This window comes from Mus musculus, chromosome 4 (genome assembly GCF_000001635.26).
Source record: "Mus musculus strain C57BL/6J chromosome 4, GRCm38.p6 C57BL/6J".
NCBI classification, from domain to species: domain Eukaryota; kingdom Metazoa; phylum Chordata; class Mammalia; order Rodentia; family Muridae; genus Mus; species Mus musculus.
Window position 1 is genome coordinate 133,194,947 of NC_000070.6, and position 22,001 is coordinate 133,216,947.

At 51.9% G+C, this 22,001-nt stretch overlaps 2 protein-coding genes and 1 non-coding gene across 6 annotated transcripts in view; 2 read left to right on the forward strand and 1 right to left on the reverse strand.

The window, feature by feature from the left end:
* Wasf2 (WAS protein family, member 2) overlaps nucleotides 1-4,802 on the forward strand; it is a 69,218-nt gene extending 64,416 nt beyond the window's left edge. For 3 of the 4 annotated variants that reach the window (XM_006538849.4, XM_006538850.4, XM_006538848.4), the window contains one exon: nucleotides 771-4,802. In XM_006538849.4, coding sequence (XP_006538912.1) covers nucleotides 771-928 — 158 coding nt within the window. In that variant the 3' untranslated portion in view covers nucleotides 929-4,802. The remainder of the gene's footprint in view (nucleotides 1-770) is intronic. The other variant, NM_153423.6, reaches the window with a different exon arrangement.
* Mir7017 (microRNA 7017) lies at nucleotides 709-770 on the forward strand. Its single transcript, NR_105984.1, has one exon. It is a non-coding gene; the product is annotated as a microRNA 7017 (primary transcript).
* A 9,591-nt stretch (nucleotides 4,803-14,393) lies between the features above and the next one.
* On the reverse strand, nucleotides 14,394-17,590 carry Gpr3 (G-protein coupled receptor 3). The gene is made up of 2 exons (NM_008154.3): nucleotides 17,473-17,590; nucleotides 14,394-16,418 (listed from the first exon to the last, which is right to left on the reverse strand). Exon 2 carries the CDS (start codon nucleotides 16,411-16,413, stop codon nucleotides 15,421-15,423), a length of 993 nt encoding a protein of 330 aa, NP_032180.1. The 5' UTR covers nucleotides 16,414-16,418; nucleotides 17,473-17,590; the 3' UTR covers nucleotides 14,394-15,420.
* Between the last annotated feature and the right edge of the window lie 4,411 nt (nucleotides 17,591-22,001).

Genomic DNA, 22,001 nt, shown 5'->3' on the forward strand with positions numbered 1-22,001 from the left:
TGAGATGCTGGGGCAGGATCTTGACCCTTTCAAGGAGACAGCTTTCCCAGACAACTGAGAGATTAGACCTCCAGGTCAGGGTGGGACTTCCCTGAAAGATACTGGGATTGAGAGTTCTTCCTCTATTTGTTGATTGTGAATTACTTTTTAAGCTGGGACCCTAGAATTCCTTGAAGTAAGCACGTTATGTGTGTTTACATACATCTTCTTGGGAAAAGATCCCCAGATGAAAATGAGTCACTGTCCCATCGGCCAACTTTTCAGCCAGACTCGGTTGCAGCTGTCTTCTCTGCTCTCTCATCCCTCCCTGCCTGCTCCCATTTCTTCCTATCTTTTTCTTTCTTTTCTCTCCTTCCCTTCTCTTCTTCCAGCCACCCATCTTCCCCCTCCCTCCTCTCCCCCCTCCCCCCTCCCCACTCTCCTGTCACTCATTGAGATCAGATTTGGTCGGAGGGTTAGGTGTGGTTTGTTCTGTTGGTAATCCTCCAAGCCCCACTGTAGCTAGGGCTGAGCACTTGCCTGATGGGGGTACTCTAACTTCAGAAGCCTTGGTGCTCACAGCCAGGCAGGACAGCGGGCTTCCTTTCAGAGATGTCCACAACCCAGAGATGCTGATTCCACAGGACCTGTCTTTCCTTTTTTTTTTCCCTTGCTTCTTCAGGAATCCATCTTTCTCTGTCCTTTATAATCCTGTCCTGATGATACTCAGTCCCAGAGGGTTGTGAGACTAGGGCTGTGCTTCCTGCCTAACCCTGCTCCTCTCCCTCCAGGCTTTCAGCTGCGAAGGGTTGAAGAGCAACGGGAGCAAGAGAAGCGTGATGTGGTGGGCAATGATGTGGCCACCATCCTGTCCCGTCGGATCGCTGTTGAGTACAGCGACTCGGAAGATGATTCTTCTGAATTTGATGAAGACGACTGGTCGGATTAACTCCGCCTGCTGCCCACATTCCTCTTTCTAGTCCTCCCACCTGCCTTCCTCCATACAAACTAACAGTCTCATGGGGGGAAGAAAGCAAGGGACAAAGAACTGCAAGGGGCCAAAGCCAAAGATCTATCCGAGTGCTTCCTTCAACTGACCATATGCTTCTTCCTCGTGTCTGCCTGCGGGCTCCTGAGGGTCCACAGCTGAGCTGATCCATCTTTCCCTCAAGTGACCGTATCTAGTGACAGGAAGGGAGAACCCTACAGTAGATCCCTCTGCTTGGGTTTCAACTGGAGATAGTGCCTTCCCCTGATAACCATTTTAACCCATGGCCTTCGTCAAAACCCTTTCATTTAGCTACTTCAAATAATGTTATCCACCTCCTGTCTCACAGCAGTGGGTACAGCCTGTGTGGGCGCAGGTGGTCCCTTTTCTGTGCCCTGACAAGTAGACTGGCACACTCCTGCCCCACACTCAGCCTTCTGCAGCAGGTAGGCTTGCTTCTGTTAGCTCTGCCTGGATGCCTTTGTTCCAGAAGGCATCAGGCCTCTAAAGACTGTCTCACAAGTGATGCCCTTCTGGAGACTGAGGGTGTGGCCTTCCTCCCATGCTCTCTCTGGGTGAGTGTGGGGTCTGGGTGTCCTTTGCATTCCCCTCCTCACCCCAGGTGCCTTAAGACAGCCCAGTTCTAACCTGATATTCATGACCAAACTAGCCCTGACACTCAGGGACCTGGGCCTCTGCTGACTGTCAGGAGCAAAACTTGAAGGTGTGGCACCGCAGGACTGGAAGAGAGTGGAACACCTTGGGTCCTGCCTGTTCAGGGTACTGAGGCCAAGATGAGAAGTGACTCTCTCAAGGTCACACAGATAGTGATAGAACAAGAGCCCAGGCTTCCTGTTTCCAAGTCACCTGTGTTTCCTGGGACCAAATAATGAGCACCTGCTGGAGTCTGGGCAGAGCAGCCTGGCTCCCTTCTACCCCAGAGCTCCCAAATGCCGGCCTTGCATTTGGAGGGTTCATGGCCTGTGCGGGGAGGTGGGGGGGGGGGGCTCTCCGGTGCAGCTTTAACTGCAGCCGCTCTGGTAAGCCGCTCTTATTTCCCCTTCTGTCTGCAGCCAGTCATGTGGCATGGGAGCTGTGCTGGGGAGGCAGTGTAGAGAGGAGCTGTGGGGCAGCCAGCCTTGGCAGGTGCAGTTTGCAGTTCACTGCAGCTCCCTCCCCCTTTTGTTTCCTCAATTTAAGCAGAGGTTGTGCCAGCTGTAGAAACTTCAGTCCCTCAGGCTGGCAGCCGCTGCAGGTACCTGCCTGGGGGGGCCTGGCAGCCATGGAGAAGGCTGAGAGGCAGAAGGACACGGGGTCTTCCTGCCTCACCACCTTGCTGTGCATGATGATGCTGACCCACCCCCTTTACCTCCCTTCCCAGAACTGATACACGGGTGTTATTATTCAGGAAAAAAACTGAGCAGCTCTGGCCAGCAGCAAGGTTTCTTCTCTACTGCCCCAACTATTGTGTGGCCTCTTGTGCTGAAATCTCTGGCTTCAGAGCCTGAAACAAAGAGAAACAGGATCTGTCTCTACCCAGCACAGCAAATGGTTGTAGTAATTGCCAAAGCCCTCATAAACCCCTCCGGCTTGAGGAGAGTGCAATCATGGCTCTGCTGCCTGCACTTGCTGGGTTCCTCCCCTCTGCCTCCTTTCTTGAACTCAGAGGTAGGGACTAAGCACCAGGTGCCAGCAGGCCCTCCTGCTGTGGCCACTCCAGAGTGCTCCGTGTCTCCATGTGTCCGTGGCCTGCCCCCCCCCCAACCCCCCAAATCCAGTGTCTGGCACCGGGTTTGGCAGTCAACTCCATGCTGTGCATGTTTCCCACCCCGTGCCTTAGAAGCTGAAGGTGCTTTTTCATCAGAACCTTAACATGGCTGTTGATGGTACCCTGGCTGCAGCCCAGCGGGGGCTGGAGAGGCAGGGGAGGGCAGTGGTCCTTCCAAATAGAAGTCCTGGGGCCTGGCCAGGCCAGGGTTTGGGCCTAATGGTTTTTACTAAATTACTCCCCTCCTGCTCTCCGAGAAAGGGGAGCCAGAGCCGCTCACTGTGGTTCTGTTCCGACCTTGAAGGGGCGGTATTGGCCTGGCTTCTGGAATGGACAGAGTCCACCAGGAAAGACTGGGGGCGGGAGGAGCTGGGGAGGGGCCCTGTCTGCGGAAGGTAGGATTAGATCATTAGCTCAGTGACCTCCTAGGGTTTCGATGTGCTGTGTTCTCATCCTACAGCTGGTTTGGTAATGATCTGCAAGTCCCGGAGAGCAACAGCACAGCTCCGCCTGACGCTCTCATTAAAATCCATGCAGCCAAGCTCTGCGCTTTGTAGCAGCCGGCCTTGCAGAGCCTCCTCAGCTTGGGGGGCTGGGGACCCAGTCAGCTGAGAGGTCCTCTAGGCTCTACTTAGGCATATGTGTACCCAAAAAAAAAATTTTTTTTTAAGCATGCTTCTTTTAAACCCAGAGCCCTTTAAAATAATAAAGAACCCAGTGCAGGTGGGTGTGTTTGTGGAATCCCGTAAGCGTAGAATACCAAGTTTAGTGACTATTTAAACTGGGCTGAGGCTGGTAAGACTATAAAGCAGTGGCCCATAAGGACTCTTAAGCGTGAGGCCAAGGAGCCACGTCCCTTCCCAGTCTGCCTGGCCCAGGGGGGCTGCCCCCATTCCTGGAGCCCAGGGGCCCAGCTTGCAATTGCTAGTGTCAGGAGTGACTTGTAGCTTTGCCTTGGTTGTGAAATGATTTCATTCCAGGGGAGGGGGCGGGGGATCCCTTGGAGGCTCAGAGCAGCTGGCCCAAGCTGCAGCTCGTCTCCAGTGGAGGCTTGAATGCCCTCAGAAACGACCCTGGCCAATGTCACCGCAGAGCCGAGGCGGTGTTGTCAGGGCTAATGTGAAATCTCTTCCCGTGGCGCCGATCCTCTGACTCTATAGCGCCAGCTTGGACAGATTGAGGTCTCTGTGGCTTTGGTGACCCTGCTTAAGCATTCCCACCGTGTCCCTGTTCTGCGCTAGCACTGCCTCCTGCTGCAGCCCCTGACTTGACCTCAGGGCCTGGGGAGGGAAGCACCATACCAGGGCCAGGAGCTCCAACTCCGACGTGTCAGCCTCTGGGGGAGGGGGGATTAAGCCTTGAGCTTGGCTGGTGCCCATTGGACCTGGGACCAGGTGTTACCCAGAGAGGTGCCTCTGCTGTGCTTCCTGCCTCCATCACTTTCCTAGGGCCTCCGTGAGGGCTGAGAACAGCTCTGCTCTGCTCCTGTATTATTAACTTGCTTCAGTTAACTGACTTGAGAAACTAACCAATTTTTACCTTCTGCCTAGAATGATGTACACATAGGAGAGAAAGCTATCATGTTCCCGAAGTGCCTTGTTTTCTCTGATAGAAATATATTTATAAGGACCTATTCCAATAGGCTCTTGGTGTTTCCCATATCAAGATTTCTGCTAGCTAATGCATAGAGGGAATACTGTCTAAAAATAGACCCTTTCTTCCCAAAGGTTGGGAGGTGGGACCTGAGCAGTGGAGTGAAGCCACACCCCACAATTTTTTATTTATTTTTTTATTTTTAGATAGGGTTTCAGGTAGATCTGCAGGCCTTGACCTTACTATATAGTTGAAGATGGCCTTGACCTCCTGACCCCTGCCTCAGCCATGCCTGGCTAGGACAGCCAAATTGTTGTTGTTTCAAGTCTGGTTTCATTTGCTTCCCTGCCGGGTTTATTGTGTGTACCCCATTTGTACTCCCAATAACCTGAAGATTCCATGTAACTCTTATGTACGCGCATGAATACTTTAAATGCCAACCTTTTCAATCATTTGATAAAGTCTTTGTAGTCACTCAGTCACCTTTGGTGTCTGTGTGTGTGTGTGTGTGTGTGTGTGTGTGTGTGTGTTTCGTGGGAGAAGGTAAGCAACTCTGCAGGCCACAGGTGGGTGAGGGACTCTGTAAGGGGTCCAGCATGGGTGGGCTTCAAAGGCAGGAGGCCTCTGGCTAGTTTGTAGGCACAGGTCCCCTTCTGTGAGGACAGCCCTAGAGCTGGCTGCCCACAGCTCCTTGCACCAGGCAGGAGAGGCGCACACTGAATGCTGATGCCGCCTTCCAACATCTGGCCGGCATCTTGTCTGCCTCACAGACCCAAGCAACTTACCTTAAATAGAACCGTTCACAATGGAATCCGATAAAAAGGTTTTGGACTGCTCCAAGCCCCATCTCTTGCCTGCCTGAGGAAGACTGAGGGGGCTGGGTTTGCATTCTGACCCCCCAAAATGACCTACCCAGGAAGCAACGGTTGTTGGAAGCACAGCTGTGGGTTACTGTCCCTAGGGGTAATTTATGAGCAGACACCCAGATCCAGGCCCAGTAGACACAGTGGGGTGGCCCGGGGAGACGACAGGGAGCAGAATCGGGGGGTTTGGTGAGGGGGGCGCCATGGGCCGTGGGTCACCACGCCTGCTGTTCACAGAGTCACCCACGGGCATCGCGGGAGAGGGGGCAGAAGTTTTTGAATTGTCAGCAAGTGCTGCGCCAGCCACTCTGAGCTCATCGCTGGAGGTGGGGTGCCGGGGAGGGGGCACAGAACCCCTCGCTCCCCTCCCGCGCGGCCTGTGTTTAGTCAGCACTTGGCCGCCAGAGCTGGTGACTGACAGGCAGCCAGACGCCCGCCCTGGCAGAAGACAAAATGGTGTCGGAGCCGCCCTTGGAGGAACGGGAGGGAAGGAGTGTGGTTCTGGGAAACTAGAGGCCTGTGCCTGGATGCTGTCTCCACTGCTGCCACACAGGGAAGAAAGCCCTGACACTGTGCGAGTCGGTTCGCCTCCTGGAACTAGGGAAAAATGGACATTTACCGGAGTGCCCACTACCTGCTATAGGCAGCACATGCGAAGTGTGCGAGGTCCCCAGTGGACAAGAGAGGTGCTTTGAGCTGCCTAACCCTGCCTGCTGCTATGCCATTTACGCTGCTCAACGATCCACCCCGCAGCAGGCTGAGGAGTGCCAGTGTCTAAGGTTTCCGCTCTGAGATCTTACCTGCCGCACCTACCCTGCCAGTGCTCAGTTTTACAGCTGCACTAACAGGTGAGGGTATTTTTGTTCTTTGGAGTCAAGCAAGCTTGACTGAGGCCCCAGCCATCTTTGACCTTTGGGGCAGAAGAAACCTGTGCCCTTGACTACTTGGGAACAACACCGGTTCCCTACGTCTGGGCTCCAAGCAGGTACATCCTGCCCTGTTCACACATGCATGGGTTCACGTACACGCATTTGTCTAATAAGTAGCCTACAGTCCAGGCCCAGAAAGCACACTTAGACATTGTGTACAGAGCTCTGCTCTTATGCAAAACAAGGACACAAGTCAGCACACAGCTACAGGAGCAGGCATAATTGCAAGCACATCTAAGAGGCCTCCTGAGCCATGGTGCTGGCTGGCTGCCTCGGCCAGCTGCTCACTGCCCCCTCCTGGCCACCTTTCCACCAGGGCAACCTGGCACCATTTCCTGAAGTTCTGCTCAGGGTGATTGGCAACCAGTTCTCACCTAGATTATGGAATCGGGAGCAATTTCTGGGCCTCCCTTCCCCCAGGCCCAGGGTGTGGGGCCCCAGAGGAAGCTCTTCAGGGCTTAAGGACACAGACAGCCTGAACAGCCTGAGCAATCCAAGTAGAATTGCTCTCCTGTGTGACAGCATGGCGATACCCTCCCACTCCACTCCAGGGAGCAGCCACCCCCGCCCTGCCCTAGTGTGTGCCCCACCCAGTACTCACCCTCTTTCTCTCTCTCTCTCTCTCTCTCTCTCTCTCTCTCTCTCTCTCTCTCTCTCTCTCTCACACACACACACACACACACACACACACACACACACACAAGGTTTGGAGGTATAGGCTTCCACGCTGCCCAGGCAGGAGCTGCTCCAGCTCAAAGCTCCCTGCTTTCCGGTCTGGACTTCAACTGCCTTTATTCAGCAAGGCATTGAGCCTGATACTAGGTGCAGACATTCCACTGTGGTGTTCCAGTCGGTGTCTTTGCAGCTGATAACGCTCCCAGATGTACACCCGGGTAGAGCACATCTGTAAAGGGGTCAGTGGCTTCCTCGGGACAGACTTAAAGCCTTTGGTTCCTGTTGTACAGATGTGGAAAGGCACAGAAGGGCTTTGCGGCGGGCCCAGCACCACACAGCCAACTGGCATCCGATGTCAAAATAGAAACACCTTAGTGATGCTCAAGAGAACACAGCACCTTATGAGGTTGGGCCCAGAGATAAGGAGACTGGAGCCGAGTGGCAAAGTCGGGAGCTCTTTTTCTTCAGAAAATACTCACAGGGCCAAATGAAGACTTGGGGGAAGCTCTGAGGAGGTTCTAGACTTGGACCCTCAGCAGGGAGGCTGGGGACAATGCATCTTGAAAGCTGTGTGGATTCCTCCATTGCTTCCTCCTGCACTGGGTAAATCCCTGACTTGCTTTTATGCAGAGGCATGAGACAAGTCAAAGGAGCCTCTCCCTAGCCCATGGCTGCTTGCTTGCCCATCTGTGTATGCACGCATGAGTGAGGTGTGCACATAGGCCTGGAGTACCAGTGTGTGCACTCACCTGAGTTCGTTTATGCTTGCCTCAAGTAGTGCATCTGAGTTCACGCACAGGTTTATTATCCATGACTGTGGTTAGTTGGTTTATGTGGATATTTATTTATTTTGAGACAGGGTCTCTGTAGTCCAGGCTGGCCTCAAACTACTGGTGAGCCTTTTGCCCCAGCCTCCTAAGTGTTAAAATTCTAGGTATCAGCCACTGTGCGACAATGCCTGCCTCTCTCTCTCTCTTTCTCTTTCTCTCTCTCTCTCTCTCTCTCTCTCTCTCTCTCTCTCTCTCTCTCTCTCTCTCTCTCTCCTTTCTTTTTTTAAGACAGGGTTTCTCTGTGTAATCCTGGCTGACCTGGAACTCACTCTGTAGATCAGGCTGGCCTGGAATTCAGAGATCTGCCTGCCTCTGCTTCCTGAGTGCTGAAATTCAGAGATCTGCCTGCCTCTGCTTCCTGAGTGCTGGGATTAAAGGAGTGCTGCGCCACCACAGCCTGGGCTATTAAAACAACAACAACAACAGAAATGGGGATTGAACCCCAGGCTTTGCTGTAGCCTCAGGCCCTGTGTGTGAGCTTACATACATAAACAGTGTCTGTGGGCTGGGTGACAGGACTGGAGTTGTGATGGGCACCTAGCACAATCACATAATTCAGCTGCAGGGAATCTGAGGGCACCCACACTCCCTCGGGGAAAGTGCTTGCCTAGAACATCAATCCCAGTTCAATCCCTAATACCATAATAAAACCAGGTTTGCTGGTCCACGCCTGCAATTCCAGCACTTGGGAGATGGAGATGAGGATCTGAAGTTTAATGCCATCCTTGGCTGTGTAGTGAGTTCAAGGGCAGCCTGGACTACCCTGAGACTCCGTCTAAAAGTAAAAATCAATCAATGATTTCTACATGTCTGACCGATGACTTAATGAACAGGTAAGGTTTTGCTTGAGTGTGTGCTCAATGCAGTTGGCACATTGAATCCACTTGGGAATATACAAGGGTTCCCCTGCCTTGGTGTGGAGAGCTGGGTGGAATCTGCCTACATACTCACCCCGTGGTGTGTACATTTGTGGGTGTGTATGTGTGTGTACAGGAATGGCTTTGTGTGGCTGTCCAAGTAAAGTAGAAATGCCCTGTGAGAAAGTATGATGTCATCACTCCCCCACCCTGGTATATGTGGTGCTCTGATGGGCTGATGATGCCCTGTCTTGTGTCCCCCCTCCCCACAGCGGGTACACAATTCCCTGGACCCATCCTGCTCAGCCAATTTGCAGCCTTGCTTTCAGCTCCCAAGAAGGCCTGCAGCAAAGTCAAGGGGCTGGTGGCCAATTAGTGAGGGGGTTAATCAGGGACCTGGGGACCCCCCAGGGGGTGGGAGGCTGAAGGCAGCCATGGGGTTGACAGAAGCAGGAGCTGCCTGTCATAAGGTTGGGGGAGGGGACGAAGAGGAGGTGGGGGCCTGTCGGTGCTGCAGAACCAGAAGTGTGCCAATGGATTCCTGATTGCTGACCACTAACAGCAGGAAGCGTGTGTGTGTGTGTGTGTGTGTGTGTGTGTGTGTGTGTGTGTGTACTGTGTGTGAAGTGGTATGTAGATGCATAGATGCATGCAAGTCCTTGATTGTGGCCCTGTATGCAATTGTGTTAAAATGGCTATGAATATCACCTATTTACATTTTTGTAGGTACATATATGTGTATTTATAAGTGTGCAGTGGTATGCAAATGGGTTTGCTTATACAAACAAACCTGTGTGTATGTACTGTATACATATGTGTGCAAGAATATATATATACATATACATACATACATACATACATACATACATATATATATACACACATATATATATATATATGTGAGTGTTCCAGCATGCACCCCTGTAACATAAAGTTCATATGTATAATGTTGTATCTAGTGTGCAGATCAAGTGTGCCTGTACAAGTGTGCAAATGCACCCAGGGATGGATATATGCATGGTTTCATGTGTCTCTGAACAGTCAGGTGCCTGGTTCCCACATGTGTGCCCATGTGTATGTGTCTGTGTATGCAGAGATCTTGGCATGGAGTGAGCTGGGGAATGGCAGGCTCCAGGCTGCAGGAGGGAATCTGACAGACGAGGCTTGCTGCAGCCCCCAGCCCCGGGAGCCTGTTTTCCAGCCTGCGGAAGCTGTGAGCCCGTGAACTCATCTTATATTAATAGCTGCTGTCTCCTCACTTATTGCAAGGGAGAGGCGGTCATGGCCCCTGCGGGGCGCAGCACTCAGGGCTGCCCCACCTCCCACAAGGACCAGGGCTCAGCCCAGCTAGAAGAGAGCCCCTGGTTTTTCCTTCAGTTCAGAGAGCCCCTCTCCTGGCCAGGAAGATGGTAAACTCTACCATCAGGATAAGAAAACTAGCGGCTGGGAGGCTTAGTAACCCTCTCTAGACACACAGGCGCATGGATACACACACACACACACACACACACACACACACACCAGGCTGAGCAGCCCAGGGCCTAGCTCCAGAGGAGACTGAGGGAGACAGGAGGCTCAGTATGAAGGGGAGACTCGGCCCTGCTCTCAAGGGCTCTTAGAGGCCCTCTGCCTAAGAGGAAGCTCAGATTTCTGAGTTCCTGGTCTGAGGAGAGTCATGACCTTGTCTTTAGGAGCCTCTAGTTCTGAGGAGGAGACAAAGAAATGTACTCTGATGAGTCTTCAGCTTGAAAGGACATGTGTGTCCCTGCTGTCGGGGACCCTCTGTTGGAGACAGGATACAGCACTGCCTTCAGGAGGCCTGCTCTGACTTTACCTCTCCTTTATGCATACGGTGGCTCGGTGGCTCCAGGGGACCAGAAGGAAGGTTTATTGTATAAATTGTTTCTTCTTAAGCTCAACAGGACCCAACAAGGGATTCCCTGGGGAAGATTCCTGGGTGGAGGGGTAACTGACCTGTCTTTGGAAAGGGGAAAAAAAAATCCAAAGAAACTGGGTGGGGATGGTGCACGCCTTTAATCCCAGCACTCGGAGGCAGAGGCAGGCGGATTTCTGAGTTCGAGGCCAGCCTGGTCTACAAAAGTGAGTTCCTGGGCAGCCAGGGCTATACAGAGAAACCCTGTCTTTAAAAAAAAAAAAAATCCGGAGAAAAAAAAGCTGGAGAGATGGCTCAGTGGTTAAGAGCACTGACTGCTCTTCCGAAGATCCTGAGTTCAAATCCCAGCAACCACGTGGTGGCTCACAACCACTCATAATGAGATCTGACACCCTTGTCTGGTGCATCTGAAGACAGCTTTATTTATAATAATAAATACATTTATTTATAAAAAAAAAATTCAAAGAAAGGAAGAGCAATCTAGTCCACTGCACACACAGGCTCTCCCAAATGCCACAGGTGAGGCCCAACACAGACTCCTAGACAAAGGATAGGAGTAGGTTCCTGTGAGCCCGAGCAGGGAGCGTGGAATGAGGATGCACAGGATCCAGCTGTACCCACCTAGAACAGAAAACGATCTGGGAGAGGCTTCACTGGGATCCAAGGGACTCAGCATGAAGATGCTTTCCGTACAGCGCCACCTCTGACAGTAACGTTCAACCTGGAGAAACCAGCTTCCCCCTAGCATCGGCACAGGGCCCCACATGCCTGGCCAACCTTTTTTTTTTTTTACTTGCTCCCAAAACTTACTTCCTAAATCAGTAAAGAAAGAGATTTGGAGGCAGATGTGGCCTGGGTTCAAATCCCAGCTCAATTGACCATAAACGTGACCTTTCTGGGAGGACGTTCTTTCCTTCTTAAGTTGTTGGAGAGTTTCCCGTAGCACAGGCTGGCCTCAAACGCCACATGCAACCTCAGATGACCTGGTGATCATCTCGTCTCCACCTCCCAGATCATTCAATTACAAGTATGTGTCTCCAAACCATTTAGATTGATGGTAGAACCAAGCATGGGGTGAGAAATCGGGTAGAGGAAGAGCAGCTAGGGGCCGACTACCCAGACACAGACACAGACCAGCAGGAGCACACAGGAGGGATTGAACCTTTGTGCATGTGGGGCAAAGACTCTGCCAACAGAACTATAACCCCAGCCTCCAGGAAGGCTTTTATTTTACTTTCATCTTACAATTACTCATCTATTCTCTTTCCCAATTTTATTTTTATTCAAGGTTTCAGTCACTAACACTGCAGGGTTGGATTTGTTTTTCTTTTTTAAATAACTGTATGTAATTTATTTATTTCATGTATGCGAGTACACTGTCACTGTCTTCAGACACACCAGAAGAGGGCATCAGATCCCATTACAGATGGTTGTGAGCCACCATGTGGTTGCTGGGAATTGAACTCAGGACCTCTGGAAGAGCAGTCAGTGCCCTTAACTGCTGAGCCATCTCTCCAGCCCACTTTATATTTGGAAATATTTTATTTTTAATTGTTTGTACGTATGGCTATCTGTGTATGGGCATGTGGCTGTGTGAGTACAGATGTTGGTGGAGGTCAGAAGAGGGCGTTGGATCCCATGAAGCTGGAGTTTCTGGCAGTTGAGCCCTGCCCAGTGTGAGTCCTGAGAAGCGAGCTCAGTTCCTTTGTGAGAGCAGTATGTGCTCTTAACTGCTTACATCATCTCTTCAGCTCTAACTGTAATGATTGGAAACCTTTTTCTAGTTCCTCTACTAGACATTAAGCTATCTGCAAGAACATCAGGGAGTAGGTGATGGCTTGTTACTATCAGAGTTTCTGTAGCCCAGAGAAACCTGGAACTTGCAATCCTCCTGCCTCAGTAACTGGAATTACATAGCACTTTGGGATTTACAGGTCTGTGTCACGGTGCTCAACTTATTCACAAAGCCTTCTTCTTTTGTATTTTTTGTTTATCTGTTTTTTGAAACAGAGTCTCTCTTTTTTAAAAAAGATTTATTTATTTATTATATGTAAGTACACTGTAGCTGTCTTCAGACACACCAGAAGAGGGCATCATATGTTATTACAGATGGTTGTGAGCCACCATGTGGTTGCTGGGATTTGAACTCATGACCTTTGGAAGAGCAGTCAGCGCTCTTACCTGCTGAGCCATCTCTCCAGCCCTTTTTTGTTTTTTGGTTTTTTTTTCGAGACAGGGTTTCTCTGTGTAGCCCTGGCTGTCCTGGAACTCACTTTGTAGACCAGGTTGCCCTTGAACTCAGAAATCTGCCTGCCTCTGCCTCCTGAATGCTGGTATTAAAGGCGTGTGCCACAGAGTCTCATGTTGCCCAGAATAGCCTTGAACTTACAATGTAGTTGCGGCCAGCCTTGAGCCTCTGGCCTTCTGCTTTAATGTCTCAGTGCTGGGAATAGACATGCCATTATATCCAGCATCCATCTTCTTCAAGCATGGAGCATCTGCCCTGCTGCCTATGCCGAGGCGCTAGTCTATGAATTGTTTGGCTTCCAGTTTGGCTTGGAGCAGGAGCTTGCCCAGTGAAGAGCTCCTCCCAGGGACCTTCCAAAAAAAAGGTGAGGAGAGAGAACAGTCAAGGCTCGGCCTGAGCTAGTAGGCATCCCTCACTGTGTGCCTGCGAGTTGGACCCTGGAGCCTCTGTTAGAGAGGAGTCTTGAACTCTAGGAAAAAGAGCAGGAACTTGGGGAATGGAGATAGAACTGTGGTCCCAGCAGACCTGACACAACTGAATTTGACCAAGCTGCTCATCTTGGGGCCTCAGTTTCTCTAGCTGTGTGATGGTAGAACTGTAACGTGGGCAGAAATGTTCTCATGAGATGGACCATTCCTTCCGGCTGACCTAGTCAGAGCATGCATACGTAGGTATGTATGGGCGTACATATGTATGTATGTATTCTTGAAATAGAGCCTTACATAGCTGGCTAGCCTCAAAGTTGCTATGAGCTGAAGCTGGCCTTTTAGGGTTGGGATTATAGACACGTACTGCCACCGTTGTTTGCCTTTCCATTTTATGTGAATGAGTGTTTGGTCTACATGTGTATCTGTCCCCAGCAGAGAGTGCTGGATCGATCCCCTGGAACTGGAGTAACAGGCAGTTGGGAGCCCCCATGTGGGTAGTGGGAATTGAACCCAGGTCCTCTGTAGAAGCAGCTCTTAACTCTTGTTTCTCCACCCTTGCTACGGTGTTGCTAGGGTTTAAGTGCCTTAGGCTGGAATTGAACTTAATGTGTAGCTGAGGGTGGCCTGGTACCTCATGTTCCTCTGGCTTCTGCCTCTCCAACACAGAGAATGCAGGCGTGTACGGCCCCAGCTCAGAGCTTCCCTTGACGCTGCCTCTGCTCTTGCGATGAGCTTCCTCCCTTCCTAAGCCCCTGCAGTTCCAGTGTCCAGTTGCGAACACCAGCTCTCCAATGCGACCACCTCCCAAATGTGGGCCACTGATCCCAAGGACATAAGGCAAGGTCCAGAAGGTTGAGCTCCAGGGTAGGAAACAAACAAACAAACAGGAAAAGTCATTGTCCAGGAGACTGAGGACAGGTTTTGGAAACAGATGTTCCAGGTTTGAATACTATCTTGTATTTCTAGCTGTATGACCTCAGCAGTTTTCTCATACATTTAAGGTGGAGACCAGATAGCCTGTGCCATCCATCCTAGCTAGGCATGTACCCTTAGCACAATGTAGCCCAGAGGAAACACAGTGGAAGGCAGCTATTGCTGTGAAGGGAACTTGCATGGTACAAACATGTTCTGCATGCCTAAGCCCTGATCTGGCTACTGTGGACAAGCTGTGGGGACCTTCAAACTAAGAGGAGTATCCTGGTTCTCGTCCCTGGATAGGGAGGTTCTTGCAAGTTGATGTCCAGGATTTGGTCCAAGGGATACTAATTTCCCAGATGCATTATGGGTCCCACTATTCTGGCTCAACTCCACACTATGCAAATGCACAGACACAAGCATTTATCCAAAAAAACCATTTTTTTTTTATTGAGTAGGGTTGGGGACTGAACAGGAATGCACTGGGGGCCATAACCCGATTGGCAGAGGGGTGGGGGTACTGGCTCTTGTCCCGCCTCCTCTCGGGCACCTCAGGGTAAGGCCTGGCCCCCAGGCCATGGCTGTGGCGCTGAAAGCCAGGCTGGAGTGAGAGATGGGGGTGCATTTTACAATCCCGACTGCCTTGTCGGTTTGCAATTCCCCCAAATGGCCACCAGAGGGAAGCCGGGCCTCAGCGCAGAGGAATTCTCGGTTGCTCAGGTGATGGCTTCTTAAAAAAATAAAAAACCAGAGGCTGGTGTGTTCTCCCTGCAAACCCGAGCAGTGCGGGCCTGGGGAGGAGGCTCTGGTTTCTATGATTTCTCTGATAAAAAATAAGCAAAAATAACAAAATACGTGGTTTCTCTTTTTCCATCCCGCCCCCTTCGGAAACTGAGGTCAGAAATGGGGTCATGGAGGCTGAGGATACCCTGATATGAGCTAGATTTCTAGGTGTAGGTCTCTTTTTTCCCCCTTACCACCCATAAGCAAATTTATAAATAAATAAATAATAAATAAATAAATAAACCTTCTCTGTATGTCCACATATATAGAGATAAATCTTTCTCTCATCTAGGCAACTAAGTGATTAACCTCTGACTCTGGAGCTTCGAAATTCAAAAGCGACATGATCAAGGTCAAGTTTCTGGGAAGGAAGATCAAGGACTTGGAATGGTACTGTAAAATTCCCAGCCTTCTGGAACTGCAAACCACTTGGGCTGTGAGACATTTCCGAGTGGGACCCTGACCATCTGGAACATTCTAGAGCCACGCGGTCAGCTGGGGTGGGCCCCCCGCAGGAATCTTGAATAAGATCCTAAAACACCCAACGTCCTAGAACTCCAGAACCAGCTGGGTCTTAAGGGCGTGGAGCTGGGGATTGGAATTAAGCCCTGGTGGACCTAACACTCTGGAGTTCTATAGTAGTCAAAGCCACAGGTTCACCAGGATGAAACTAGACATCACTAGGGGACCGGGACCGGAATGGAATCTTGGAAGTGGAACAGCAGCAGCAGATGGCCCACAGCACCTTCTGCACATCTTGGTTGCGAAAGGCGTAGATGACAGGGTTGATCATGGAGTTGTAGGTGGCTGGGAGCAGGGTAAGATAGGTGTAGAGACGGGGAGAGTCGGCATCTCCCAGGAGGCAGTAGACAGTGAAGGGCAACCAACAGGCAGCAAAGGCGCCAAGCACCACAGCCAATGTGGCGATGCCCTTGCGGGTGGCCACGTAGTGAGAGGCAGGCAGCAGGTGTCGTTGGAGGGCGATCTGCTGGGCATGGCGGCAGACGATGCGGCAGATCTGGGCATAGAGCTGCAACATGATGCCAAACACCATGAAGAAGGCGATGGCCAGAACCACCAGATGGTTCTTGGAGAGTGGATAGACCACACCACACGTGGTCAGGCCATCCCGGCAGTTCCAGGCCAGCACGGGAACCAGCCCCAGGCCCAGGGCACCCACCCACACCAAGGCCAGCATCACATAAGTCCGAGTTACCGTTGTCTCTGAGTAGTAAGTGAGAGCATTGTACAGGGAAAGGTAGCGGTCAACGGTAATGGCCAGCAGGCTGCCGATGCTGGCAGTGAAGGCCATTGCTAGCACGCCGACCAGCATCAAGCTCATCTCTGGTGAGCCAATGCAGAAGTCAGCCGCAAAGTGCAGGACCAGGCCCAGGCCTGCCAGCAGGTCTGCTACGGCCAAGCTACCCACCAGCAGGAACATGGGGGCGCGGAAGGCAGGAGTGCCCACAATGATGGCCACCACCAGCGCGTTCTCGCAGGACACCAGGGTGCCTGAGATGCACAGCACCACATCCCAGGCCCTGGGAGAGGGCAGCAGTGTAGCTGGGCCTGTGGGTTCCTCTACTGGGTCCACGCTGCTCACGTTCACACTGCCTGAGCCAGCTGAGAACCAGGCCATAGAGCTTCCTGCTCCCCACATCATGGTACCTGTAGAAGAAAGGTCCTATGAGATGCTGGCAGGCCCGTATCCTGACAGGAGGCCCTTCGAGAAAAGAAAGCTGTCAGGATAACAGGTAGGGTACGGATGTCCTGCACACCCCACACCCCCAATTCATGTCCTGTGGTTTTTGTCCTCTGATGCCTCCAGGCCTCTAAACAGGGGTCCCTTTTTCTCGGTGATCCCTTTTCTGTGTCCCTTCACCCTCCCCTCCATTCCTCTAAGTCCTGAAGACCTCTTGGCCACACGTGGTCAAAGAAGTGAATCAAAGCTTACCATAAGTGAATAGGGGAAGCACAGGATTCAAGGTGTGCCCTCAATAGGCTCATGAATAGGGGAGGGAAACACGTCAAGAAGAAGAGCAGTCAGCTCCCTCCCACCAGACACGATGACTTGGTTCCTGAAGCTCCCAGACCCCTCACGATTCATGGGCACTGCCAGCCTCAAGCTCCGCCCCCAGGCAAAGCCGGTGCAGCTTCTTGCCAGCCCCCACTCGACATTCCCAGGGTAACACCTGGGAACTCATTTCCCCTACACTCTCCCAGACTTCTGACTCCGGACAGACACCCCACACACACTGCCCCCTTCTTCCTCCTAACCACTGGGTCTCCGTAGCAGACACCCCCTGGTGAAAGCCGGATTCCTGAGTCAGACCCCTCCTTCTGCCCGGACACCTGGATCTTGGGCCTGACTCCGCCTCCTGCCTTGGATAGCCGAAGCCCCAAATAAGACACCACCCGCTACTCGGACGTCTAGGTGCCCGCCCCAGACGCCTCCTGTTCTCCCAACCTCAGATGACCGCCCGTCCCTCTAGGGCCTCAGGTCCCGCAGGAATGCTCACCCTTTGCCGGGTCACCCCATCATACCACTCGAGAGCACCCGAACACTTGGGGAGCTGCCTGCTTATGCAGACTCTGCACATCCAGAGTCCCAGGTACGACCCCCCGACCCTGAGCAGGGGCAAGCAGCCTTCCGCCGGCCCGGCGCCCCTGCACGCTGTGTCCTCCCAGACTCCGGGTACCCGCGGCAGGGCCCACTACTCACCGGTGGCTCAGGACCGGGTGCGGCCGGGCCGCGGGGCGCCTCCACTCAGGTTCTGGCAGAGCAAGGTGTGCGCGGACCCCAAGAAGCCCCCGCGGCCGCGGGAGACGCGGCGTGAGTCACCCCGCCCCGCCCCGCCCCCGGCCACCGGTTTGGTGACGCCAGAAGCCCAGCAGGCCAATGGGCGCTGCGCGCTGGAGCGCAGCGCGTGCTGCGCGGCATAGTAATGAGGCCTCGCGCCGCCCGCTCCCCCATTCATAAAAAGTGACCGTGGCCGCGGCCCCGCCCCCTCCGGAGCCGGCTCTCTGTCCTTGACGCGGCGCCCTCTGCGGGTCGGGGGTTTTGGGGACACTAGTGGGAGAGCCTTAAAAGAGACTCGGGGAGGTCACAGAGGATGTGGGAAGAGGTCAAGGGATTGGGATAGTCTGCGGGGGTGATGAGTACCTTCGGTGGCAGAAACGAGCTGACATAAGACAGGTGATGGAGCGAAATGGGCGTCCCCGGTGAGGATGACAGGCTCTGCCTCTGATAGGGCCCCGAGGCGACGGTGACAGGAGCACGAGGGAGCAGGGAGGTGGGTGGCTGTGACGATATGAGCACGGTGACAGGATCTTGGAGGATGGCGGCTGTGGGACGTTGACGGTAGCGGGGTGTAGGCCTCCTCAGGACAGCCACAGCATTGTCAGGATGACTGCAGCATGATGGAGCTCGGGGACCCTAGGGTAACAGAAGTGGTGACAAGGCTTTGGAGATGAGTGTGCAGGTGAAGGAACTTCAGGTCACTGTGACCCTGTTAAGTGCTATAAAGGACTGAGGTGACGAAGCTAAATGAGAGCTGTGGGGTCCTGAAGTAAAGACCAAATGACTTGTGTGTGGGCCCCAGAGTGAGGGAACAGGGTAGGAAGTCTGACTGGACAGCGACCCAGCAGGTAAGTTGCTGTCAGGACAGGTCCCGTGATGTTGGGGTTGGAATAAGGAGCTGGGTGACGTCACTCATGTGGACCCAATAGCGTCCTCTCTGCATGGGAGGGTGCGCCTGGCAAGATTTCAAAACCTCAATTATTTATTCAAGGATCTGAAAAGCCAGAGCGAGGGCTGGGGGGGGGCGGGGGTGGTCACTTCCCCGAAGCAGCAGGAGATAGGGAGCCGGGAAGAACTTGGAAGCAGAAGGACTCGGCAGCTCCGTGCTCAGAGCAGCCTTCCTGAGCACCGGCTTAGGTACCCCAGGGGGTGGGGCAGAAAGAAAACTTGCTCTTTACTAGACCTGCCTGCGCCATCCCTAGGGAAATGCCCCATCAGATCTAACCCTAGGCACCAGTACTGTCCTTTCTCCCTTTGATCGTCTCTGGAATGTTCAAGACTTTAGGAGGGTGATGGGAGTCAGGGGTCGGATGTCGGTCTGAGGCTGAGGAAAGGAAGGAGGCCAGGAGTCAGGGAATGCGTCATAGCCTCACAGAGATGACAGAGCATGGGCTGGAGACTGGCAGGGTTTGGGCGGGATATGGGGAGTTCAGCTGGTGGAGGAGGTCAGGCCTCCAAGCCTAATCCACGCTTCCGAACCCTGTGACTTTGAGGCCCTGTTAGGCTCTCTGAAGCTGTTTTTTCATGTCTAAACGGCTGGGGACTGCTGGGGGCAGTTGGCCCGTTAGCAGCACGGGGCTGTATATTGGCTGTCAGTGGTGTATCTGGCCAGTAGAGGATGTCAGGGAAACACAGGAGGGCACAAAGAAAATGAAGAGTGGTCACAGGAGGCTCTGCCTTTGTGGGACCAGGCTAGATGGGGCTCTCCTGCTGCAGGCTCCTATGGGCAAGCTCCCTTCAGAACTCTCCTTTTAGCCATTTCATCCATAAATGGGCTTCCTGACCGGTCACAAATGACCGACTAACCTTCCCCTGGCCTTCCCTCCTTGCTTTGTTATCTTCTCAGGTGTGCAGAACTCCTGCAACAAAATACTCTCCCTAGTTCCCTTTTACTGTTTGCTTGGAGTCTGAGGCTGTCCCACTGTAGGATAAGGCATGTGACAATAATGCCTAGGTTTGGTTTGTGCTAGGGACAGTGCCTGATATGTAATTGGTATTCAGTTACTATTATCTGTTGGTTGATGAAACATAACAGGAACAGTCAAGGAGAGGGAAACAAAGGAGGCAGAGGCGCATGCCTTGAATCCCAGCACTCGGGAGGCAGATCTTGTGAGTTTGAAGCCAGTCTTGTCTGCAGAGTGAGTTCCAGGTCAGCCAGGGCTATGCAGAGAGACCTTGTCTCAAAACAAAAACACTCAAGTATGAGACTGGAGCGATAACTCAATAGTTAAAAGTATGTGTTGCTCTTCCAGAGGACCCAAGGTTGGCTCCCAGAACCCATGCGGAACCTCATTCATATTTAAAAAACAACAAAACTGGGCGGTGGTGACACACACCTTTAATCCCAGCACTCAGGAGGCAGAGGCAGACGGATTTCTGAGTTCGAGGCCAGCCTGGTCTACAAAGTGAGTTCCAGGACAGCCAGGGCTATACAGAGAAACCCTGTCTTGAAAAACAAAACAAAACACAACAAACAAAAATTTGTCGGGCAATAGTGGTGCATGCCTTTGATCAAGCAGATCTCTTGAGTTCCAGGCCGGCCACGGCTACACAGAAAAACACTGTCTTGAAAAAACAAAGAAGCAAACAAAATTGAAAATACTCATATATAGATAAAATAATAAAACAAACCCAGAAAGAGAAAGAGACACAGGAAGAACAGTAGTCCTGATGGGGATATGTCCAAAGAGAGGGCAAGGGCATCACAGGACAACAGCACCCCAAGACTTGGATATCCACTCCTCTCCATTCTGAGCCAAGTCAGAGCTCTGGTCTCAGAGACGGGAGCTGGAACAAGGTGCTAGGGCATTGGGATCCAAGTATAGATGAGAGACACCTCTGCTTCTGAGCAGCTGTGTATAGTCAGGGTTTTCAAGAAGGGAATTTGTTGTGATGACTTACAGTCTGTAGTCCAACTACCCCAACAAGGGTCAGCTGTGAAGGGAAGTCCAAGGATCTCCTAGTTGCTCAGTCCCATGAGGCGAGTTGTTTCAGCTGGTCTTCTGTAGAAGTAGGTTCCAACAGCTGTCCTGGCAAGTAAGCGCAAGCAGGTGAAGAAAAGTGAAACTTCTTTCTTCCAATGTCCTTATGGAGGTCTCCAGCAGAAGGTGTGGCCCAGATTAAAGGTGTGTGCCACCATGCCTGGATCTGGGACTTGTTTTGTCCCAGGCTGACCTTGAACTCCTTGCCTTAGTCTCCTAGCATTAAAGGTGTGTACTACCTTGACTGGGCCTAAGCTTTTCATAGCCACTATGCCTCAAGAGATCTCCATGCCAAGATCCAGGTCAGAAACTTGTATCTTCCAGCATCAAGATCTGGTGAGCCCTCCAATTCTGGATTGTAGTTTATTCCAGATATAGTCAAGGTGACAACCAGGAATAGCCATTACAGGACATTTGGGAGTTTATTGATCTGCTGGTGAGAATTAGCCAGCAGGGATCGGGACACATTCCTGTAATCTCAGATCTTGGGAGGTAAAAAAGATCAGGAGTTTGGGGTCACCCTGACTCATGAGACCCTGTACCAAAATAAAAACAAACTGTCTTATTGCTGTAGATCAAGTCTTCAAAGATGCTCGTGTTGTCAGCCCAACACTCGCCTTTGACTTCTCTATTCTGTCCTCCCTACAGCTGTGTGTGTGTGTGTGTGTGTGTGTGTGTGTGGTGTGGTGTGGTGTGTGTGTGTGGTGTGGTGTGTGTGTGTGGGGGGTGTGTATGTGTGTGCTGTGTGTGTGTATGGTGTGGTGTGTGTATATGTGTGTATCTGTGGTATGGTGTATGTGTGTGTGGTGTGGTGTGGTGTGTGTGTGTGTGTGGTGGTGTGTGTTTAACATGGAGTTTCTCTGTGTATCCCTTACTACTCACTCTGTAGACCAGGCTGCCCTTGAACTTAGAGATCCACCTGCCTTTGCCTCCTGAGTGCTGGGATTAAAGGTGTACACACACCACTCAGCAGCTATTTTTTTTTTTAAGGATTTCTATGGGCTTGAAAGATGGCTCAACAGTTAAGAGCACTGACTGTTCTTCCAGAGGTTCCTGAGTTCCAGCAACCACATGGTGGCTCACAACAATCTGTAATGGGATCTGATGCCCTCTTCTGGTGTGTCTGAATGCAGCTACGGTGTACTCATAAGTAAAACTTTTTTTTTAAGGATTTTTATTTTTACTTGTGTGTATCTATGTATTTCTATGTGGAGTGTATGCCATGAATGTACTCACACAGGCCAGAAGATGGTACCAAATCCCTTAGAGCAGAGTTATAAATGTGGTTGTGAGCTTTCTGAAATGGGTGCTAGGTCCTTTAACAGAGCAGTAAGTGCTCATAACTGTGGAGCCATTTCTCCAGCACTCACCCCCCATCCCTGACCCCAGCTGTTTGCTCGAGTTGATACGGGCCATATCCTGCAATCTGTTTTTGGATTAATTTTTCTTTATAGGATAATTATAAACTCC

Coding starts and splice junctions, on each gene's coding strand:
- Gpr3 (NM_008154.3), bottom strand. CDS start 16,413: ATGATGTGGGGAGCAGGAAGCTCTATGGCCTGGTTCTCAGCTGGCTCA.